The following is a 20,089-nucleotide window of genomic DNA, read 5'->3' as shown; positions in this document are numbered from 1 at the left end:
AGGGCTTAAGAACTTTTCTGCAGTTGGCTTCGACAACAAGCAGAATGCACCATTATGTACTGGAAACACATATGACAAGCCGCTGCTTTGACCAGCCCATTGGTTGCACTGGGTGTCGAGATAAAAAGGAAGAACCAGCACGAATGCTTTAATGTATGCACATTGATCAAACATTAATTCAGAGTGTAGAAAAACATCCCTTCCAGCATGTTCGGTTGATTAACCCATTTGTGGTCACACATGATCACAGGATCAACCCATTTGCGATGGCCTTATCTATAAGTGAAGGCAAGAACGGGTGTATGGCAAAATTTCAATGTGGGCTTTAAGAACTGTAGGTTGTCTGTACGCTGTCTGCAGCCATAGTTACTATTGTTCGCCAAACACTCCAGTACATTGAGTGCATGCAGTGAACTTCAGCAATGAAAGTAGTCACAAGAAATTTATATCCTATGTTGACCGTTGCGAATCCTAGTAAACCGTTACAAGCACCTGGCATGTTGGCAAGAGAGAGGGAGAGAGAGTAAAAAAAAATTGAAAGAAGAGGTCAGCCTGAGAAACTGAACTAGGGTCTGCTACTTAAATCCCATTGGGGCAAGGAAGGTACTGAATACTGAGTTCTTGAGTAGGTCGGGGGAGGGGCTCTAGAAGTGGGCCATTGTATCGTGTACTTATCCCAGTCCTGAGAGGACCCGGCGGCCAGCGTTGGTGAGAGAAAGCCGTCGGTGTTGTTGTAAGAGATGTCATTCAACTAGTTCAGACAACGTATTGTGGATACAGAGTTGAAGGAGTAGCAGAGTGGATGTGTTTGGGGGTAGGCATAGTGCGCGTTTGAATGACCATCGAATTATTGTATTGACGCTTTCTTCTTCGTGCTTGTTGAGCAGAGCATATGGGACTGCGTAAGTGATGCGGGAAATAATCAAGGCGTGCACGAGACGTATAGCTCCGCATTCTCCCCGAAGCCGCGCCTCTTCGTGATGATTCGGCGCAGCATATGGGACACCTGGTCCGTAGTGTGCTTCAGCCGAGTTATGAGGGTGGAGTTCCGTTTATCTTGCTGGAAGACCATCGCAAGGATCTTGATTTGAGGAGTGGGGCGGATAGTCTGGCCCTCGAGGTGTATTTCGACCGCTGGAGGTTGGTCACGCTTGGGTCTTCCTGGTTGGACCACGAGGAGCTCAGACTTTTGCGGGGCGCACGAGAGTCCGCAGTATCTGGCGTACTCAGTGACCACATCGGCCGCTTTTGAAGGCGAGCTTCCATGTCCCCCCGTCCAAACTGTCACATCGTCGGCATAAAGCGCATGCTTGATGTTTGGAAGAGCTGCAAGGCGTTGTGGCAGTTTGATTAGGGCGATATTAAATAGCATTGGGGAGAGTACTCTCTTCCTCCCGCGAGCGCGGGAGGAGGATAGTCGAGTCCGGTGTGCAACAGCATGGAGGAATAAAATTTTGCAACAGCAACGAAAGGTTCCACTAGATAGATTCCACGCTCCGCTTAGGGAAACGTGGTTCTATAAACGCTGTAGTAGGGTGCCTCGATTCCTGCGTCTCCGCCGTACGGCAGCGCTGGCATCGAGGCACTCGACTTGGAGCAGTGGAACGCGGTAAATTTAAATTGACTTGAGCAATGTTTATCTTTGGTCTAGCGTGTTTATCTTGGGAGGAACGAGACGGGAGAAAAACAGCGTGAGAGGTGAGCGGAAAAGAGAAGGGAGGCATTTACTTGGCAGCGGCGCCAGTATCATCTTTCGTCGACATTTGCAACGAAAGGAGGAGATATAGGTGGGGATTTTTGGGATCTTGTTGCATTTTCTCCAAGTGATACCATGTCAACACCATGCTCCGCATGTTCTGCAGTGTTCATGACGACTTTTGTGCTTTCTTGGCTTCACTTTCGCAGCGAGAGTTCTATATATCTATTAAGAAGCATGCACTTACCTAGATATTATTTTTACTGTAAGGTGATATTTACAATATTTACTTAAAGGGACAGACAACCGATTTTTGTCGAGTATATATTCTCTATCCCAAATGAAAGGGAATCACTTAAAGCACCTTGACGAGAAACGGTTTTGCTGATAACGCCCTAGAACTTCTTAAATCGAATTTTTTAGATCTGCGAGCCGTATGTGTCCCTCCCAAAAATGATGCTGGCAATCATGACATAGAGTAGCTCGGCAACATCTTTTGTCTGTATGCGAAATGAAAAACGATACTTAAAAACTTGTCCTAAGCAAAAAAAGTTTGAATCGCAGGCTTTCCTGTTCCGTTATGTGTTTTTTCAATGCAACGGTCTATTGTGCACGAATGCGCCATCTGTTGGGATAGACGATAGGTAGAATCTGGCTTCACGTTGCGGAGGTGGGAAGTTCGATTCTCCCCGGGCGTGACGTTTTTCTTTTTTTTTTTTTAAGCTGCCGTTGGCGTATTTGGAAACTGAAATCAAATATTTTGGCAGAACAAACGCCTCTGACTCAGGGAGAATCGTCAAAGCTCCTTCGCTGGGTCTGTTTGCTGAACGTTGCCTCAGCTTAACAAGTGCAACTGAAAGCTACACCACTGAGCTTAACTACCCTTAATTTAAGCTAGCGGCCATTGCTGCCGTTGATTCTGGGCATGGTGGCTCAGTTAGCCACACCATAGAGAAAGAAATACTGGTCACACTGAGAACAACCCAGCGGCGGCGGGCGGCGTGTCTTCAGAATTTTCAAAATAATGTTTAGAAATACATATACAATTTAACCTTGTACAAATACTTGTGTTGAAAGGTTTTCAATACGTAAATAAACGTTTCAGCAGTTACAGTAGCTGCTAGGTTTGCAGGTCACGTGACAGGGACACATATTGTAGTGCCAAGTTTCGACACTACGAACCGCCACCCTTCCGATTTCAGGAAGTTTGCTGCCAAATTAAAATTATTTCCGCTGATTTGTTTAGAAATTGCTTGTGGTTGCCGGGCTATATAAAACGCTGGCTTTCATATGAGCTAGAGAGCATATACGCGACAAAAATCGGTTGTCTGTCCCTTTAAGATAACATCAAACAACATAAGATCAAAATAAGGCAAACTAAAATTGCAGATTTGATACATTTCTTAAAATAATAAGCAGTGCAAAAACAACAAAGCGAGTACAACAAGCACTGACAGTGCTGCCTGTTTGCACGTTTCCTCTTGTGTTTAGCGCTAATTTTTTTAAAATAAAACAAATATCGAAGTGATGTGATTAATTAAGGTAACTTTATATTATGGACCCTTAAGATCGAAATACAAGTGAATAATACAAGTGAATTTCTTGAGTCGATTGCTGGAATGTTCGATGCAATTTTCATTAGCTAGGCAATCACTGGTTTTTTGAAGGGACACAGCAATGATTTGTTTCAACTCTTATTTGTAGCTGCATAGTGTAGTTTCAACTTTTTGGCCGAAGTCCAAAGCATTGGTTTAGGTAGCACCTGCCTTGGCAGCTTGGATGGTGTCCTGCTTGCCTAAGGATATAATTGGTGTGATTCCGGCGTAACTGCATGCCCACGTTTCTGTTGCACAAGAAAAGATAAAAAAATTCCCCGCATTTCCCCGAGGGGAAGAATGTGAAAGTGCGAATGCACGAGTTGAATTTGCGCGGTTCGGTAATGTTCGCGAAAGAGAGATCACACACACACACACAACTACAAAGAAAGAAAGGTGCATTTATTCACAGACACTTATTTGTGTTGTCGTTGTACTTGATTGCTAGAGCGGATCTCAGCTTTGAAATTTCGTGTCAGTACTCCTTTAAGCGGATGCATTAGCCCTTCTCACGCCCGATTCCTGGCCAATCCCCCACGTGGGTATGTGCCATGTCAGCGGCCAGGCAGCGCGCGCCCATCTCCCCCCGTTGCCAAGGAAGACGAGGAGATTCCTGGCCAATCCCCCACGTGGGTATGCTATGCGGACATCGCCGGTGGACGCAGGTTCAGGGTCGCTTAAGAAGGGCATTCGCACTTAAAATGTCTGTGTGCCAAGATTTCAACACATGTCGAAGATTTATCGGTGGCCTGAATTAGCCCATAGCCCTCTACTACAGTGTCCCTCAAGGCTAGCTTAAGTTTTTCCACATGAAACCCAAAAATATGAACTTTGAAGTCTACACAGGGAGGCAGTGCAATGTATAAGCCTAGTACGTTTTACTTATGTGTTTTGACAGAAGTTATTCAGGTTTTTTGTTTATTACACCAGAAACAATGTGCCTAGCCAATGCCGAATTAGTGAGAATGACGAAAATCGACTAATTCAGGTTGAAAGCACCAAATGCGGTAGCATTTCGGCTGGCGTACCCGCAAATTTTACCGCCATTTTTTTCGCGGAGCTACCATGGTTGCCAGACCACGAATGCCCTCCCCGCTAAAAGAGCGGCTGCAGGTTGTCGCCGCGGATCTGTCAATCGCTCTCGTTACAAACCCCTGCGCGCTCGCGCCGCGGGCTCTGACAGATGGATGTAACCTTTATTTATAAGGTGTGCGAAACACAGGCGAGGTGTGGTAAAATGGAGGCCGGTGAGTCGCGAGCCGGGAAAAAAATGAGTTCCCGTTTTACTCTGTGAAGTTCCTTCTTCACAGAGTAAAAAGGGAAGTCATTTTTTACCCGGCTCGCGACCTGTGAAGCTGTACGCAGTTCACGGAGTGCACGAAACAAAACAAGTTTGTAATTTGTGATCAAGCATAGTTCATAGCCAATTAGTTGAGTGAAACTTAAGACTCGAGCTTTATTCTAACAGACAAACATGGGTCTGTCTGTTTCCCTCCCGCGTCCTAGGCACCTTATTGTTCATGTAACGCACCAACCCAATCCGCTCAACCACGAAGTAGTAGTAGAAAACTCATAACATTTATTTGAGGCACATTAATTTGAGCCAATTAAAATAGCATCAGCATGCAGTTCATTTCATCCCGAATTCAGCGGTGTAACGTTTATAGAAATCCTTTGGAAAAAACAACCTGAAAACCTCTGTAAGGCTAGGCACACATGCAAAAAAAGGGAAGCTGAGAAAATCGCAGCAGAAGTTTTACTACAAGTGACAGTTTTATCTATTGAGCATATGAAAAAAAGAAACAATTTAGAATGTAGCTCGCTTTTTGCTCAACACGAGCATACCAAGTTTGCTGAAGCAGTTGATGAGAAAATTATGAAATCCTCTGTGTATACAGATGGCACTTGCCAGAAAAACTGAACAAAAGCAAAGCCAGAACGTTGCCTCAATTTTTATGCTGCTGGCAGCGCGCTGTCACCCTTTGGAGACCAAGGCTGAGGTGCCGATCGTGCACCACAGTTGTGAACGTTTATTTTGTTGTTACTGCTTCATTTGTAGCAATCAAATCGGATTTACATCGCGTGAAATTGATTGATTGATTGTGGGGTTTAACGCGCCGACGCAACGCAGGCGATGAGGCGCGCCGTAGTGGAGGGCTCCGGATTAATTTTGACCACCTGGGCATCTTTAACGTGCACCGAAATCTCGTACACACGGGCGTTTTTGCTTTTCGCCTCCATCAGAAAAGCGGCCGCCGCGGACATCGCGTGAAATGAGTTCCAACGAAGGGGCTGGTAACGGAATGTACCCCACTGTTCTGTAACGTGCATGCGCTTGGCTAGGTGGGATAACCACGTTTTCGGTTTAATCTACTCGTATATCACGTCACCAACGCACATTGTGCTCAGTGCGAGCATTTATAATTCCCAAATCGCTCATAAAAATGGTAACCTGCCGACGAGGAAGCGCGCGCCGGAGTACGGCCGACCCGCCGCGGCATGCATCGTTGATTACAGAATGAACACACTTCCCTAGCGACGTCGGCATGCGGCATCCTTCACTTTATCATTTCTTTTCTTTCTATTCGTTGCTTATCGAAAGATAGACGCACCTTTGTGCACCCGCAGGCGTAATCATATCGCTAACGCTATCGTCTCGGCAGCCCTCGGGGCCGCTAAGCCTACCTCCGTCTCGGCGCCGTTCTCGCGATAAGTCGTCGTCAGACATGCAGAAAATCGTACATTAGGCGCTTTTAATCCTGTTATTTCTTCCCTTCAGTTATCGATAGACATCTTTACTTTATTTTTACGCCATGCGGGCTTTTGCCGGTCTTCGCATAGACGAATACATGAGCCGTTGCACTGTGATGAGAGTGCCGAGCAATCGACCCAGCGCCTAGCCAATGAGTCTGCGGTCACATGCAGTCAGTAGCCAATTGGGCGGCGCGTTCCATCCCTTTTCTACCCCGGTTTTACCATAGCCTCCTTTATAAACGAGGTTATGGTTTTACTCGCAACCAACGGACGAAACAGAGCTCTTCTGGCGGGGAATTGAAAATCGAAAAGACGCACTTTCGAATGAGACCAAGATGGACGCCGTGGCGCATGTAGGACCCGAGCGGCGAGTCGTCGAAAAGATGCTATTTTCGCGTCGAATCTTGGCCGATTTTAGCGGTCGTCGGTGCTCTGAATTGATATTATGGCTCAAATACGTACTCCTGGGTCTGGATATTTTGCTAACCGGGGAAAAAATAGCTCTACTTTCCGAAAACAGCGATTTCGAAATAACGATTTTTTGGCCAAATTTCGGGATTCTAAGACCCGCGTCTCCCGTTAAGCTGAACAAGAATTATTTGGCTCACGTCGCCTCTAAGCGGACAAGTTGCTGGTCACCCGGGAGGGATTCACGGCTACTCGATGAGCTGGAGCTTGAGGCGGAAACAGCGGCAGCAGCAGATTGCCGTTGTTTTCAAGCTGATTCCAGCTGTTAAGGCCGATGCTCCTTTAATTCCTGCTCTTCTTCCTCTGAGCAAACGGCGTGCGTCCGTCGCAGAGTTAAAATATGGAACGACTCGAGCTGTTTTCTAACGGACGTTTAAATGTGTGGGCACCGTTGGCATCTTACTGTCTAACACATCAAACCAAATCCAAACCGTTGGACCAGGGTAGACAGCTCACAGGTCGCATTGAGCCGCGAGACTCGTTTCAGTTTATACCACCAGCCCAACGGGCATATCATAGGTACTGGCATGACGCCTAGCTGTGCGTGCATGCCCCCGCTCCTTCCACCCCCGTGTGCAAGCATAAACCGGCAACCAGGGATGGGCGCGTGCTTAAGCATGAAATAAACCGGCGAAGATGTCGCTCGGAAATCCTTTCAAGGTGAAAACAAATTATGGGCTCTGTCGACATTCCCAGCGTGCAAGTTACCCTTCATGGAGGGGATGCGCAGATACTCGACAAGACGGAATACGAGGCGGCAGCGGCTTTCTAGTGTTTACGCCCATTCGCGCTTCTGTTGATCCTCCGCAATCATCTGATAACGGCACTACCGCCATTATCGCCTGGTTGCGCAACTTGCGAAAACGACATCCGCGGTGGTGAGGGGAATAACAGTAGTAAAAGAGGGGTCAGCGGTGGCAAGGAGGTGCACCAGGGTGGCGCCGAGTAAAGCGGCTTCACCGGAATGAAAACTTGGGGTGTTAGACATATACTGCTTCACAGTCAAACCCATCTTCCCCTTCTACATGAGAGCATACCCCCTAGATACGTTTCCACTGCCACATACCATACACATGCATTGGCTGCTGACCAACGCAACAGACAACCTAGCGATCGTTCTGCGTCTAACACTGTAACAGTTTCCCCCCTGCAGACGAAGCGAGTTAAGTGGTGCGGCTGTGACAATGTTTCAGCCGAGCTAAATGCACAACTGGGTCTTGCGGGAGTGACGGTTTTGAGCAGTAACTTTTGAGATAACATAGTTCATGGCACTGAGTTGAGACAGCACTACAAATGGGCCAGAGTGCCTGGGCAAAAACTTTTGGTAGCGGCCTCGTTGGCAAACTGGAGTCCACAACCAAGCGAGCTCACCCGGGTGTAGGAGACCGATGGGTGGAGCATGTTTTGGTTCGCCCCTGGGAGCTGAGGGCGTGCAGTTGAGCCTTCAGTGAGGCACAGTCTCAGCCATTCTGTCCAGGAAGCTTTGAGGAAGCCGGTGAACTCGTGCTTGGCGGCATTTAAGCATAGGTTATAAAGGGAAGAACTGTGTCCCAATTGTTTTGTTCTGAATCAACGTACATGGACAGCATGTTGGCATGCGTTCAGCGAGTTTGCGGGTGGTAGGGTGAGGAATGTCGAACTGGGAGCAAGCAAGCTGAAGAAGCACTGCCACATCGGCTGCAAACTGGCCGCCCTGGTCACTGATTACACCCCGAGGAGCTCCATGGTGCAGAATAACACCATGCACAAAAAAAAACATGCGACATCTGCGGACTATGCGGCGTGCCGTAATGTAGGGGGGTACTTTTAACGTGCGCCAAAACCTCGACACATGGGCATTTGCCTTTCTGACTCCATCTAAACAGCACCCAGCGCGGCTGGGGTTGAACCTGTGTCCTTGGGCTCAGCAGCACACCTTAGCCGCCAAGTTGTTCCAATTTTCGAGTAATTCGAGAAAAATGTAATTAAGCCATTTTTAGTCAGGCTAACGAAGCTGCACCTGGTTGTACTAAAGTTTCAGCATGCACTTAGGTAAAATTTGCTTCTCAGCATTTTTTTGCAGGCCATCACTTAGGCCTCTTAGGGATGGTCAAATGATTACAACACCAGCACTTTTCACTGTGGCTAGCAACTACTCTAGAAGATCTATGCAGCCAGTGCAGTTTCACTTCAGAGCTCTGTTGGCAGTGTCATATTAATTTTAGGAACACGCTTTTCTCGTTTGCTAGGTTTGGGGATAAATTGCGTTCAACGTAATTTTTATTTATATTGCTTAAAGAAAAAATTAATGTAGCACCAGGTTCTACCCGAAAGCGATGGGCTCGAAGTATGTTATGTCTTTACATTAATTATGTGCATTATACGCCTGAACTGCACCTAAGTCGCTGCCAAGGCATGCCCAACATCAGCCAAAAGCTTGAAAAGCTTCGTGATGTCGCTATACCCACACAGCAGTTGGTGATGAAGCTCAAACGTTTCGGAAGGAATTTATTGGCATTAGTGACAGTGTTGCTGTTTCTGCAGGCAAGCGAGGTGCACCACACCCAGCATCCACTGGTGTTGCACTGGTGCTGCACTGGTTCCAGACTCCTCTCCGAAATACTGTTTCAGACGGGGGCGGCTCAGCTCACCTGAAATCAACTTAAAAGAAGTTTGCCACATTCAGTCAACTCTCAGCCAAGCAAGCAAGCCAATGATAGACAAAGCAACCATCAAATGATACCTGTGCTCTATCCCGAAAGAACAGCATTGAGCATAAGAGGAAATAAACATTCATGGAAATGCCATGCTAGCACGAAAAAAATGAACTACATTTTACTAAGCCATCGAGTGGGGGCTAGCCCTGCCTTTTTCTTTATCTGTTTTAGCGACCACCACTTCAAGGTCTACAAATGCATGTCTGCTTGCTGTCATGTAAGCTGCTTTATTTATTTATTAATACGTTGATCTCACTACAAGACCTTTGCAGGGTGGAAAAGAAACTTTGCCGTCACCATTTCAGGTGACCACACACACAGAAAAAAAAAAAAAGGAAGGCATTCATCATGTGTGCAGAGGCCACTCCAAAGTTTGGGGTTACCACATCGGTGGGGAGATCATCCCACTTGATAATGGTTCTAGGAAAATAGTGCTTCAAGCAGTCATGTGGACTGAGTGATGTTGCTGATAGTGCTACAGTTAAGGCTGAAAGTTTGGCTACTTGGTGTTGACTTAAAACCATTTCACCAGCGAAAAACAGACAGGGAACTAGAAAGAAGTAGACGGGACAACCGCTAGACTTTAACTGAACAGCTTTTACTTGAAACACGTAGTACATATATGAAAACGCTAGCAGACAGGGCTATAAGATGACAACACTTACAAATGATAAAAAACAATCTACAGTTATAGATGCGTACACGGCCAACAGCCCGTGCAAGAAGCTGAGCTCTTTTGCCGTAAGAGCGATGAAAGGCACGCTGATACACTTATCTCTCTCCCTGTGAATATGGAAGGCCTCACATATCTTTCGTTTTACATGGTCGCGCCTGCTGCCTAAGACGTGTGGCGTCAAATGCTGGGACACAACCAGGACACTACTTGCAACGGTCGGCCAAGTGGCCCCCTGCGGCAAGCGGTGACACTGCAGCTCGGTGCTCCCTCAGACGGTCATTTATGCAGTGCCCCGTCTGTCCTACATAGCATTTGCCATAGGACAAGGGAATGCTGTAAGCTGCGCCAATTTTACAGGTGACAAACCTGGTGGCGTGCTTTTTTTGAGCAGCCTTGCCTCTTGTTCTCATTGACGGCTGGGCACATCCGCATCAGCTCTCCAGGATCAGTTGCCAGTACATCGACATTGCATTTCTTGCCCACTTTTTTCAAGCGGTGTGTGAGCTGGTGAACATACGGTACTAGTGCCCACCGCAACCTGGGTTGGCTGGCGCCGTCTTCTGTTGGAGAGCAGGTACCCGCCTTAACCGTCTTGGTAAGGCTTTCAGCGACAGAGGCAACAAGTTTCCGAGGGAACCCAGAACATGTCAAGCGGGCCACTTGCGCATCCATACTTTCAGCAACCCTGTGCGGGCATGACTTGTCTACGGAGCCGTGCAAACAGTTCATCGCTATACTGCGCTTGACCACCTTCGAGTGCGCCGAACTGTAATTCAAAATCTGCTTTTACGACTCAGGTGCCATGTTACACACCCAGGGTTCGTACAGAATATTTGACTGAAAATTCAAGGACTTTTCAAGGATTTCAAGGATGAAAATGGGCAAAATTTAAGGAGTGCTAGCAGAATTTTATTTGCTTAGAAGACTTATGAAAGCAGCGCAGTTTTCGCATGGATTTCTTTCTCTACAGAAGCTATCTCCAGCTCCTTTTCTTTAGCAGTTCGACGGAAGCTGTTTGCCTTGACTAAGTAGGTGAGGTCGTTTTTCGCTTCAGCTTCTTCCGAAAAACGGTCCGCGGATTCCAGCAGGCACTTGAGAGTTTTTTGAAGCTTTGACCTCCTCCCTAGCATCTTATCGAGCTCTTGCTCGAGTTCTTTTCTCTTTGAAGTTGCCTGCCGTGACAGTGCTTGTTTCTTTTGTTCGTCTAGGTATGCAGCATACCTATGCCGGGCTTGGCGCACTGACGCCTTCAACTCTTTTGAAATTGAAACGTTCAGCAGGCCGCCATGGTTTTTCACAGCCTCGCAGATAACTCGTTTAAAAATATACGACAGCTCTGCCAAATTCTCGACTGCAACCTGCTTGTTAGTGCTGAAGCCTCTTTCCACTGAGGCCTGCCCATGGCTCAGGAGGAGAAGTTTCATCACAGCCCATAACTGCGAGAAAGAAGCATCGTGCTTCAGCAGCCGCACGAAAAAACTGTAAAGACGTTCATGATCTTTTTTATAGTTTTGTAGTTCATGCCATTTTTCTAGGCAAAACTGAATATACTGTGTGCACACCATGTATCGTTTGTGCTCAGAGAGAAGCTTGTTGTCGATTAGCCAGTTAAGCAATATTTTTAGCTTCCTAAGGTACGTGTCTGTCTTGGACATCTCTGTGCGGTCGAAACATGACAACCCACGAACGACAGGGTACCTCAGAGGACTCGCATTTGTTGCCAGACGACGCAGACACTGCCGGGTTCGAAACCGAAACTTGCTGCTATTGCTCTTCTGTCAAGGCTACTTGTTTTTGCGGTCATTCCTCAGTAAACGAGTTTTTGAAATCAGTGCGACTTACGGAAATATGTCGTTCATTTGCTTCATTGAAACAAAGTCCACTAAATTTTCAAGGATTACAAGGAGCTCACTCATATTTAAGGAGTTTCAAGGGCCCTTGAATTAATGTTATCAAATTCAAGGATATTCAAGGATTTCAAGGGTCTGTGCGAACCCTGCACACCCTACAAAGTCAGTAATAGTGACGCAATTTAAAGCCTTTGTTTGGCATTTCATTCCTTGCACATTATAATGTGCCTCCGTATATGCTAGCATTCATCTTCTGATCAGTAGTTTTTCATAGCTGGCAAACATACAAGTTTGTTTTTTAATTAACTTACTTGAGATCCAACTGACTTAACGCAGGACTGCCTACTTGAAATCAGGATAAAAAGCCCAGCAACACTTCCCACGTAGTGCTCAAAATAGGGGCCAATTCACGCCATCTTCCTGCGCTTTAGGCAATGCCAGATGAGAAACCTGGAGCATGCTGTAAAAAGCCATAAAGATGGTAATGTTTGCACCGTTCAAGCCCTTGAGTGCAGCCACGGGCTAAGCTAAGTTAAAGTCATGCTTCGTAACTCTCACAACAATGGTTTTATAGATGAGCCTCCACAGCGGGAAACTTGGCAAAAAAAAAATTTATAAGCTGGGCACCGTGAGAACAGATCTGTATTCGGCATAGTAAGTGCTTTGAAAGCTCAAGAGCCACAAGCACTGACTTTGACTCGAACTCGCACTTGGACTCACCTTGCAAGGGATCGGCGCTCGGCGTTCTCCGGCCGCCCACCCTGCAAGACAGCAACACACATTCGTCAAAGAGCCGCTATTGGCTCGTCATCGCTGTTCAGCTACCCAAGGGTCGCCTGCCATGGCAAAGCTCATTACATAGACGTGCGGCACGACAGCAGTGCAGAGGAAATGCCGCACGATAGAACACGATATAACTGGGCCTCCAACCATAAATATCACACACAGGTGGCGCCACCATAAAAAGACACAACTAGTATTAAACCAAGAGTGTAAAACATGGTTGTATTAGTCCTTTTTGGTAAGATGACATGTCATCACCCCGCTTCAAAGGGGACACCAATAGCAATCAACATCATCATCATCATCACAACATGAACACCGGTAATGTCGTCACAGGTCGCTCCACACACTTTCCTCTGGGAGCGGTAAAGAAAAAAAAACTGCGCTGCAAATGCCGCAACGATGTGCCTTCACAAGATTATAGAATGGCAAGAAGAAGCTTTTCATCAGGTTACACGTGAAAGCCAAAAAAGAAAAAAAAAGAACTGGGAGAATATGACGCGGCTAATGTGATACAATGATTAAGATCATTTTATGACCCTCGTACGGTGCTGTGTATATGAAAACTTTTACTAGGAACCCTACCGTGCACATATTAGAAACTTTTTTTGAACATAAATTTCATTACTGAGATTAGTTAAATAAAAGTCTGTCAGTCAACAGTGTTTTCTGACAAAAAAAAAAGTGAGTGGGCTCACCGACATCAGTGTTTATCTGCTATGTGGTCGGCTCGGTGTCACGAACATCAGCAGACCGAATAGCTCAAGTTAACAATAATGCAGTGAGCTATGAGCAACACTTCATCTTAAAGCCCTGAAGAATGCAAGTGGGAATGCAAGATGAGAGTCCCTCAATGCTTTCCTGGTCACAAAATTCCGTCTGCAGTTTGATACAGGGACCAAAGCTGCCGTGCGGGTTGCCACTGTCAGGCAGGGGGCATCCCACACCACCCGCGCGCACCGCTGAAGCTGCTGCCCATTCGAAGCAGTTGTTAAAGGAGCCATGAAGAGAAAATACAACTTTGTTTAATTTGAAAGAACTAGAATTCAGTATCTCACTCAGCTCCATTATAAAAAAAAGCAAGAAATATTTAAAAACTTTCAAATTTTGCGCCACAGTGACGTGTTATGAGCAAGAATGGAGTCATACGGGCCAACAATAAAACAATTTTCGGAGCGTTAACTGCGCATTAGCATTCAAGTGATGCGGTCAGATGGAACTAGAGGCCCCATTACAGACGTCCAGTCATGTGTGGTCGCAACAGGTCCGTTAGGTGGCCGCCAATCGCACAAACAAGGTTCCGTGATGTCATAGAAAAGTTGCGGGAAATTGGCTGGAGGGGTCGCGACTGCTTCACGCGTTTTCTTGAATATCTCCGTTATTTGTTCGGAGATTGCGATGATATTGGTATCATTGTTATCGGGACTAAGCAGTCTTTCTAATAAACCCAACTTGTATTTTGTCTTCGTGGCTCCTTTAAAGCCCTGAAGAATGCAAGTGGAAATGCGGGATGAGACTCCCTCAATGCTTTCCTGGTCCCGAAACTCCGACTGCAGTTTGATACAGGGACCAAAGCTGCCATGCGGGTCGCCACTGTCAGGGAGGGAGCATCCCACACTACCCGTGCGCACCGCTGATGCTGCCGCCCGTTCGAAATAGTTGTTAACAGTGTAGAGAATAGTGTGCTAGCACTCATATTTAGATGGACATACATTGAGGCCTGTGTCTTTCTGTAGTGTGGGGGGCAATTACCACATCAGTGCGCGCAAAACGCGAGTGCATCCTAATTGGCGGGGTTACGCTTGCTGCGAGGTTGATGGTGGGGCCAGAGTTGAGTAGAGAAAGGCGCGCTGCCGCCTCTGCAGAAGTTGTAAATGTCTAAGGTATGCAGTGAGTTTCCAATTCGTTATGGGCCTAGAGTGTCGCCACGACGGTGGAGGTACTAGGTGACGAGGGACTGACAGCTCATGTTGTTATGCGCGCACCGTGTTGAGAAACGCGGGAATTTCGTCGGCGTTTGGCGTTTTCATCGGCGTGCGTCGTGTGAACGATACTTTAGAGAGGCCGCCCGAGGGTCAATGGCCAGCGATTAGAGTTTGCTTTTAGTCGGTCCATTTTAATCTATGTTGTACTTGCGTCTTGATGTTTATGCGTGAGAGTGTGGATCACGTGATCAGTTGCGCGCAAAAGTTTGGCAAATGTTGTTGTGGCCAATCAGAGGCCTAGAGTGTGTTATGTGTGTGTTGCCTCTTTCTTTGTGTCCCGTCTTGAGCACCGTTTTTGTATGAAGGGACATGCCTTTGGAGGTGTGGTGTTTGTGCAATAAAACTGAAGTGTCCGGCGTTTTTCGGGGTCGATCGAAAGAGGGGAGCTGCCGGGAGACCCTTGTGACTTAAAGGAACCATGAAGAGAAAATACAGCTTCGTTTAATTTGAAAGAACTAGGATTCAGTATCTCACTCAGCTCCATTACAGCCACAAAAGATGTTTAAAAAAAAAAAACGCAAGAAGTGTTTAAAAACTCTCAAATTTTGCGACTTTCAAATTTGGCGAGATTTAAAAACTTTCAAATTTTGTTATGAGCAAGAATGGCGTCATACGGGCCAACAATTACACATAATTTTCAGTGCATTAACTGCACGTTAGCATTCAAGTGATGCGGTCAAATGGAACTAGAGGCCCCATTACAGAGGTCCAGTCATGGGTCGTCGCGACAGGTGAGTTAGGCGGCCACCAATCGCACAAACAAGGTTCCCTGACGTCATAGAAAAGTTGCGGGAAATTGGCTAGGGGGTCGCTACTGCTTCACACGTTTTCTTTCATATCTCCTTTATTTGTTCGGAGATTGCGATGATATTGGTATCATTGTTATCGGGACTAAGCAGTCTTTATAATAACCACCCAACTTGTATTTTGTCTTCATGGTTCCTTTAAAAATGTTCAGCTAAGTGCAGTTAAGTACTCTGTTTTCTTGTAAGTTATGTATGTTCATTAACTGGCAAGTTCTGCATTGCAACCAAACGTTGTTGGCCGTAGATTAAAAGTTAACCTTAGGGCCTCCACAGCCGTTGTGCATTTGATCGCAGGACCGAGCACGCTGTTTATTTATTTATTAATTTGAACAGCACTGGGCCTTTTCGGGTGATGTATTGGGTACATGAATATAAGGCATAACGAAAAACCAAAAAAATAGGAAGAAAAAAAATGGGCAAAAATAAATGTGTGATATATGGGAAAGAGGAGAGCGATCAAGGAAGGCAAAACAAGATCTCGGAAGTGGTGTGTAGAGCATGCACTAATGAACACATAGCTGAGAAAACCAGCCCCAGCCGGGAAAAGGTTATCAAGGTCCAGTCTTTGGTCCAACCAGCGCCAAGGGTGACGCCAGCCGAGGGTCTTTCTAAGTGCTACGGGTAATTACCGCACTAGAGCGTCCAAAGTGCGGGTGTGTTCTGGTCGGTGGGGTTATGCTCGATGCGGCGTCATTTGTGGGGCCAGAAATGAACAGGGGAAGGCGCACCATGGCGCCTGGAGAAGTTGTACCGTCTAACATACCCAGTGCGGTTCAAATTCGTTACGGATCTCCCCACTAGTGAATACATGTGACGAGGGACTGACCGCTCCTTTTGCGATGCCAGAGCCCCTCCATGCTTTTAAGGGACTCTGGTAATGCACACGCTATGTTGACAAAGGCGGGAATTTCGTCGGAGCTGAGCATAGTTTCGGCGCGCGTTGTAGGAACAATGCTTTAGAGAGGCAGCCCAAGGGTCGATGGCCAGCGCTCAGAGTTGCTATCAGTCAGTTATCTAAAAGTTGCGATCGAAAATTCCTTGAAACTGCGAAAACAACCTGCCAATGCCGCCAGATTTCGTGGGAGCCTAGCTTCGTTGCCGCAGTGTGCAGGTCTCGTGTGCCCCCCTCTGTGTTCCAAGCACCGTCACGCGGTGGCTTCGGCGACACAGAAACCTCCTCCCATAACACTACAGCGGAGTTTGGTGACTAGAAAAGCACTGAAGGACTCTGGCGGGATGCATGAATGTGATGGTGCAAAATACGTCACGAGTTGAGCAGTGCACTTATCTATTACAAGGTAATGCGTGCAATATTTATCTCCTCCACTCAACAAGTAATTATTTCCTTCGGATGTGAGAAAGATCAGAACTGCAGACATGCATGTGCACAAGCGGTGAAGTTTGTATGCGCGATTCGGAAGGTTTCTGTGCACAAAAGCCGACTGTACCAGGTTCTAAAACAAGGCTAAACTCTTCTACAGTTAGTGGCAAGCCTCACAAATAATCTGCTAATGATAGCTTTTGCTTTGCTTTCAAGAACAGGAAAAGATGCAGAACCTCGGAAGAGAATTTGACCAAAGATGACAAAAGCACTTGGTACGTGGTAGATTTAAGTTCACTTGCACTATACCACACTTTCTTTGCTTGCTTCTGCTAGTGCATAGTTATTACAGTAAAGCAAACAGCAGTTGAGTCTCTTTGAGGGAAATGAGGAGAAGAAACGCATTACATCATGTGAAATTTCCTAGAAATTTAGGCACTCTGACAGTGGTGAATGAACACCAAGGTCTGCACGAAGGTTGGACTTTCATCTGAAACCAGACCTGTCAGCCATCTTCGCTGCCCCATACATGCCGTTTGAAAAGGGCTAGCTACTCGCTGGGCAAAAACCTTTGTTCCAGTTTGCAGTATGATAATTGGAAGTTGCAGAGGCAATAGCATAGGGCACCACCAATTTTTTTCTTGGAAGTATCAGAACAGCAGTGAGGAGAGAAACTGATGACGGGCAGTTCTACACAGCATAGAAATTGCACTGCATTCTAGGAAGAAAAGTCAGCCTGAGATGCCAATAAAACGAGGCTGACCCAAGTGGTGACCTTGGGTCCTGCCTTGGCACGCAGGTCCTTGATGAGGCCTGCGAGGGCTTCTGGGTTGGTGCCACTCTCGCAGAGCCGGATGCAAAGCGCCAGCGAGTACGCGTCCAGCCCAGTGTTCAGCAGCTGAGACATCTCCTGCAGCACTGCACAGCCGATTTCAACATGGCCATCGGAGACAAAACACAACGTTGTCAAATTTGCTAGTGGTAGCTCTCTCAGCTCCTTTCCAGCCACCACCACCAACCCCCCCAAAATAATAAAATGCACGGAATACAGTCTAGCCCACTTATAACAATATCCAAGTGCCAAGGAAATCCCATCGTTATAACTGATAATTGCTACAAGCGGGTTGCAAAATAAAAAGACGGAACAGAGCTCAAAACATTTTATTCGCATGCCAGCAAGGTCGTACTACTACTAATTTGCGAAAAAGAAGCCACAGTTGGTCACCTTTGTTTGCCACGTGTGAAGCTACTGCAAATCTTTTCCAAGAGCATCTGCTTCACCTAGCTGGGGTAAATGTCCTTGGCAGAAACAAAGTCCCCGAGGGACTGTCACGCATTGGGCCTCCTACGAAGGCACTATACCCGAGTAGGCTGCGCAACCACGTCATTAGAGTCGTCACTGTTGCACTTTTGGTGCACAATGTAAAAGGATTCAATCGTTATATCTGATATCGTGGCACTGGAGCATTGTAATAAGCGGTTTATTTTACCATAGAAAGATTACAAAAGATGATGGAGCCATAGCTGTTCATCGTTATATCCGATATATTGTTATAAACGGTATCGCTATAAGTGGACTCGACTGTATTAATAAACATTCAAACTTTGTGCTTCAGCGACGTGATATGGGCAGGAATGACGCGATATGGGCGAAAACTAAAAACATGCTTATCAGCATGCTAGCCTGCACGTTAGCACTCAAGAGATACGAGGAAATGAAACGAGAGGCTACACAACAATCGCCCAGTCCTGTTTCTTGGCGGGGCCCCCAAACATAAAGTGACCAGACGTCTCAATTTAGGTGGGAAGCGTCGCGGTTTTGCGGCTGTGGTCCCGCTGTCTCGGTCGCCCGCTGTGGGCCGAAAGTATGAAGACGGGCATCGAGACCTGTGTCACAAATGAAAAGCTGGAGGAATGGAAGAGCCGAAAGAAACCATTTGAGGAACTTCCAAGAAAACAGCGCGGACGACGGGACTAAGCATGAAACAAACTGCACAGTGCCTATTTTGTAAGTTTCTTCTGTAGTCCCAACATCGGAGCTGTTCCCTTGAAGTGATAGTGTACTGACAAGCCGTGCAGCACACCCTTTTGTGTTCGAGGAACGGTATGTGGGTAGAAGCGCTTCAGAACTTTGAGCCTTGCAACAATATCAAGACAATGGCCGGGTACGCCATGTGCTTGCGAGGCACAAACGCACCAGTGGAAAGGGTGTTGTCCTTTATGAATAATGTGTGGTCTGCAGAGAAGACGCACCTTTATTTGACAACCCTCAAAGCCACGAAGGTGGATCTGTACAACGTGCTATCGGTGCTACAGACACATCAGCAAAAATGAAGAACTGTTGAGTGCAATTCATTCAAGCAAAAAGTATCCGTTCCTCGCCAGGAGAAAACCTCGAGGAGCAGGAATGTTGCATGGTGTAGGTGTGGTAATGCAAAGTGCAATTTGTAATTTAAGCGATGTGCCACTACGTTCTTCGTTACACCCCCACCCCAGTCCCGCTTTGGGGTCTGAGGAATCTGGTCATTTTACCCAAACCCACAAAAGATTCTGTGACGTCTGGGAGAAATTGCTTTGGCGGGCCCTCACTCAAACAGTGAACTTAAACTTATAACGAATTAACGTTACTTGCTACGGATGTCACTTGTTAAGGACTTCCCTCGGGTACATCATCATTAGTTTTCGAATTTACAGCCTACAGTTATTCAACGGCGATATGCGAGGAAATTCGCTGTCGTTCCCATCACAGGTTTAAACTTTCGTTGAGAAATGACATCTCACGGCAAGTTACACTGGGCTGATCAGATCAATTTCCCCAGGAGCGCGAAAATCAATTCTGTTGCACTGATCTGCTTGTCACGCACCGAATTTTGTTTATATCCTTACGGAAGCAACACTTCAGAACTGCCCTGGTTGAAGGAATCACTCGAGCGGTATAGCTTTGCATGGTTGATGTTTTGCTGTCGAACACACGGATCTTAACACATTCACTCAGAAAAAAAAAAGCCGACTCGCAAAATGAGAACGATCAATACGCACCTTCGAATGTTTCTTTCACAGCGTTTATCCTATCTTCAATGGAAGCCGCCATCTTTAAACTGCGCTCTTTTTTTAGGCAGTAAATTCAGCCGGATAGGGCTAGCCGCAGTCACCGCATACTAAAACAAAAAGCGACAAATAAATTCACAATTGTCAAATCTTTTACATACAAAAAAGTTCTTGAGAAGAGAAATTGTTTGTCTGTATAAAATGGGAGCTAGCTGGTGCAGAACTACCGTTTGAAAAAAAGCACCACATTTGTCTCACTTTTTTCAATAAATTATTTCAATAGAGGTTAAAATACTGTACATAACTTTGAAGCTTTAGAGCTTTAATAAATAAGTACTTTTGGGTTTAAAACGAAGTTTTATTATAGAAGCAAGTCAATTGAGGTTCAGTCAAGTAGGTTTTTTAGCCAGT

General features: G+C 46.3%; 1 protein-coding gene across 3 annotated transcripts; it reads right to left on the bottom strand.

Annotated features, from left to right (window-relative positions):
• Nucleotides 1-8,983: 8,983 nt before the first annotated feature.
• On the bottom strand, nt 8,984-19,808 carry LOC144166002 (mitotic-spindle organizing protein 1-like). 3 transcript variants are annotated; one of them, XM_077695673.1, is made up of 4 exons: nt 19,670-19,808; nt 17,394-17,548; nt 12,456-12,496; nt 8,984-9,153 (listed from the first exon to the last, which is right to left on the bottom strand). In XM_077695673.1, exons 1-4 carry the CDS (start codon nt 19,719-19,721, stop codon nt 9,150-9,152), a joined length of 252 nt encoding a protein of 83 aa, XP_077551799.1. In that variant the 5' UTR covers nt 19,722-19,808; the 3' UTR covers nt 8,984-9,149. The 3 variants fall into 3 exon arrangements, with proteins under 3 accessions (XP_077551799.1, XP_077551800.1, XP_077551798.1); XM_077695674.1 differs by having other exon boundaries at nt 8,984-9,143; XM_077695672.1 differs by lacking the exon at nt 8,984-9,153 and adding an exon at nt 11,964-12,195.
• Between the last annotated feature and the right edge of the window lie 281 nt (nt 19,809-20,089).

This window comes from Haemaphysalis longicornis, unplaced genomic scaffold (assembly GCF_048455015.1).
Source record: "Haemaphysalis longicornis isolate Haplotype H1 unplaced genomic scaffold, Haemaphysalis longicornis Haplotype H1 scaffold_154, whole genome shotgun sequence".
Lineage (NCBI taxonomy): Eukaryota > Metazoa > Arthropoda > Arachnida > Ixodida > Ixodidae > Haemaphysalis > Haemaphysalis longicornis.
Note: the sequence above shows the minus strand (reverse complement) of the source record. Positions and strands in the feature narration are given on the sequence as shown.

What these genes read in the sequence shown, in the direction of transcription:
- LOC144166002 (XM_077695672.1), bottom strand. Translation starts at nt 19,721, where the DNA reads ATGGCGGCTTCCATTGAAGATAGGATAAACGCTGTGAAAGAAACATTC. An exon ending in TGTGAAAGAAACATTCGAAG is followed by an intron (nt 17,549 to 19,669) that starts GTGCGTATTGAT and finishes TCGGCTGTGCAG; the next exon opens with TGCTGCAGGAGATGTCTCAG. An exon ending in GACCCAAGGTCACCACTTGG is followed by an intron (nt 12,497 to 17,393) that starts GTCAGCCTCGTT and finishes GCTGTCTTGCAG; the next exon opens with GGTGGGCGGCCGGAGAACGC.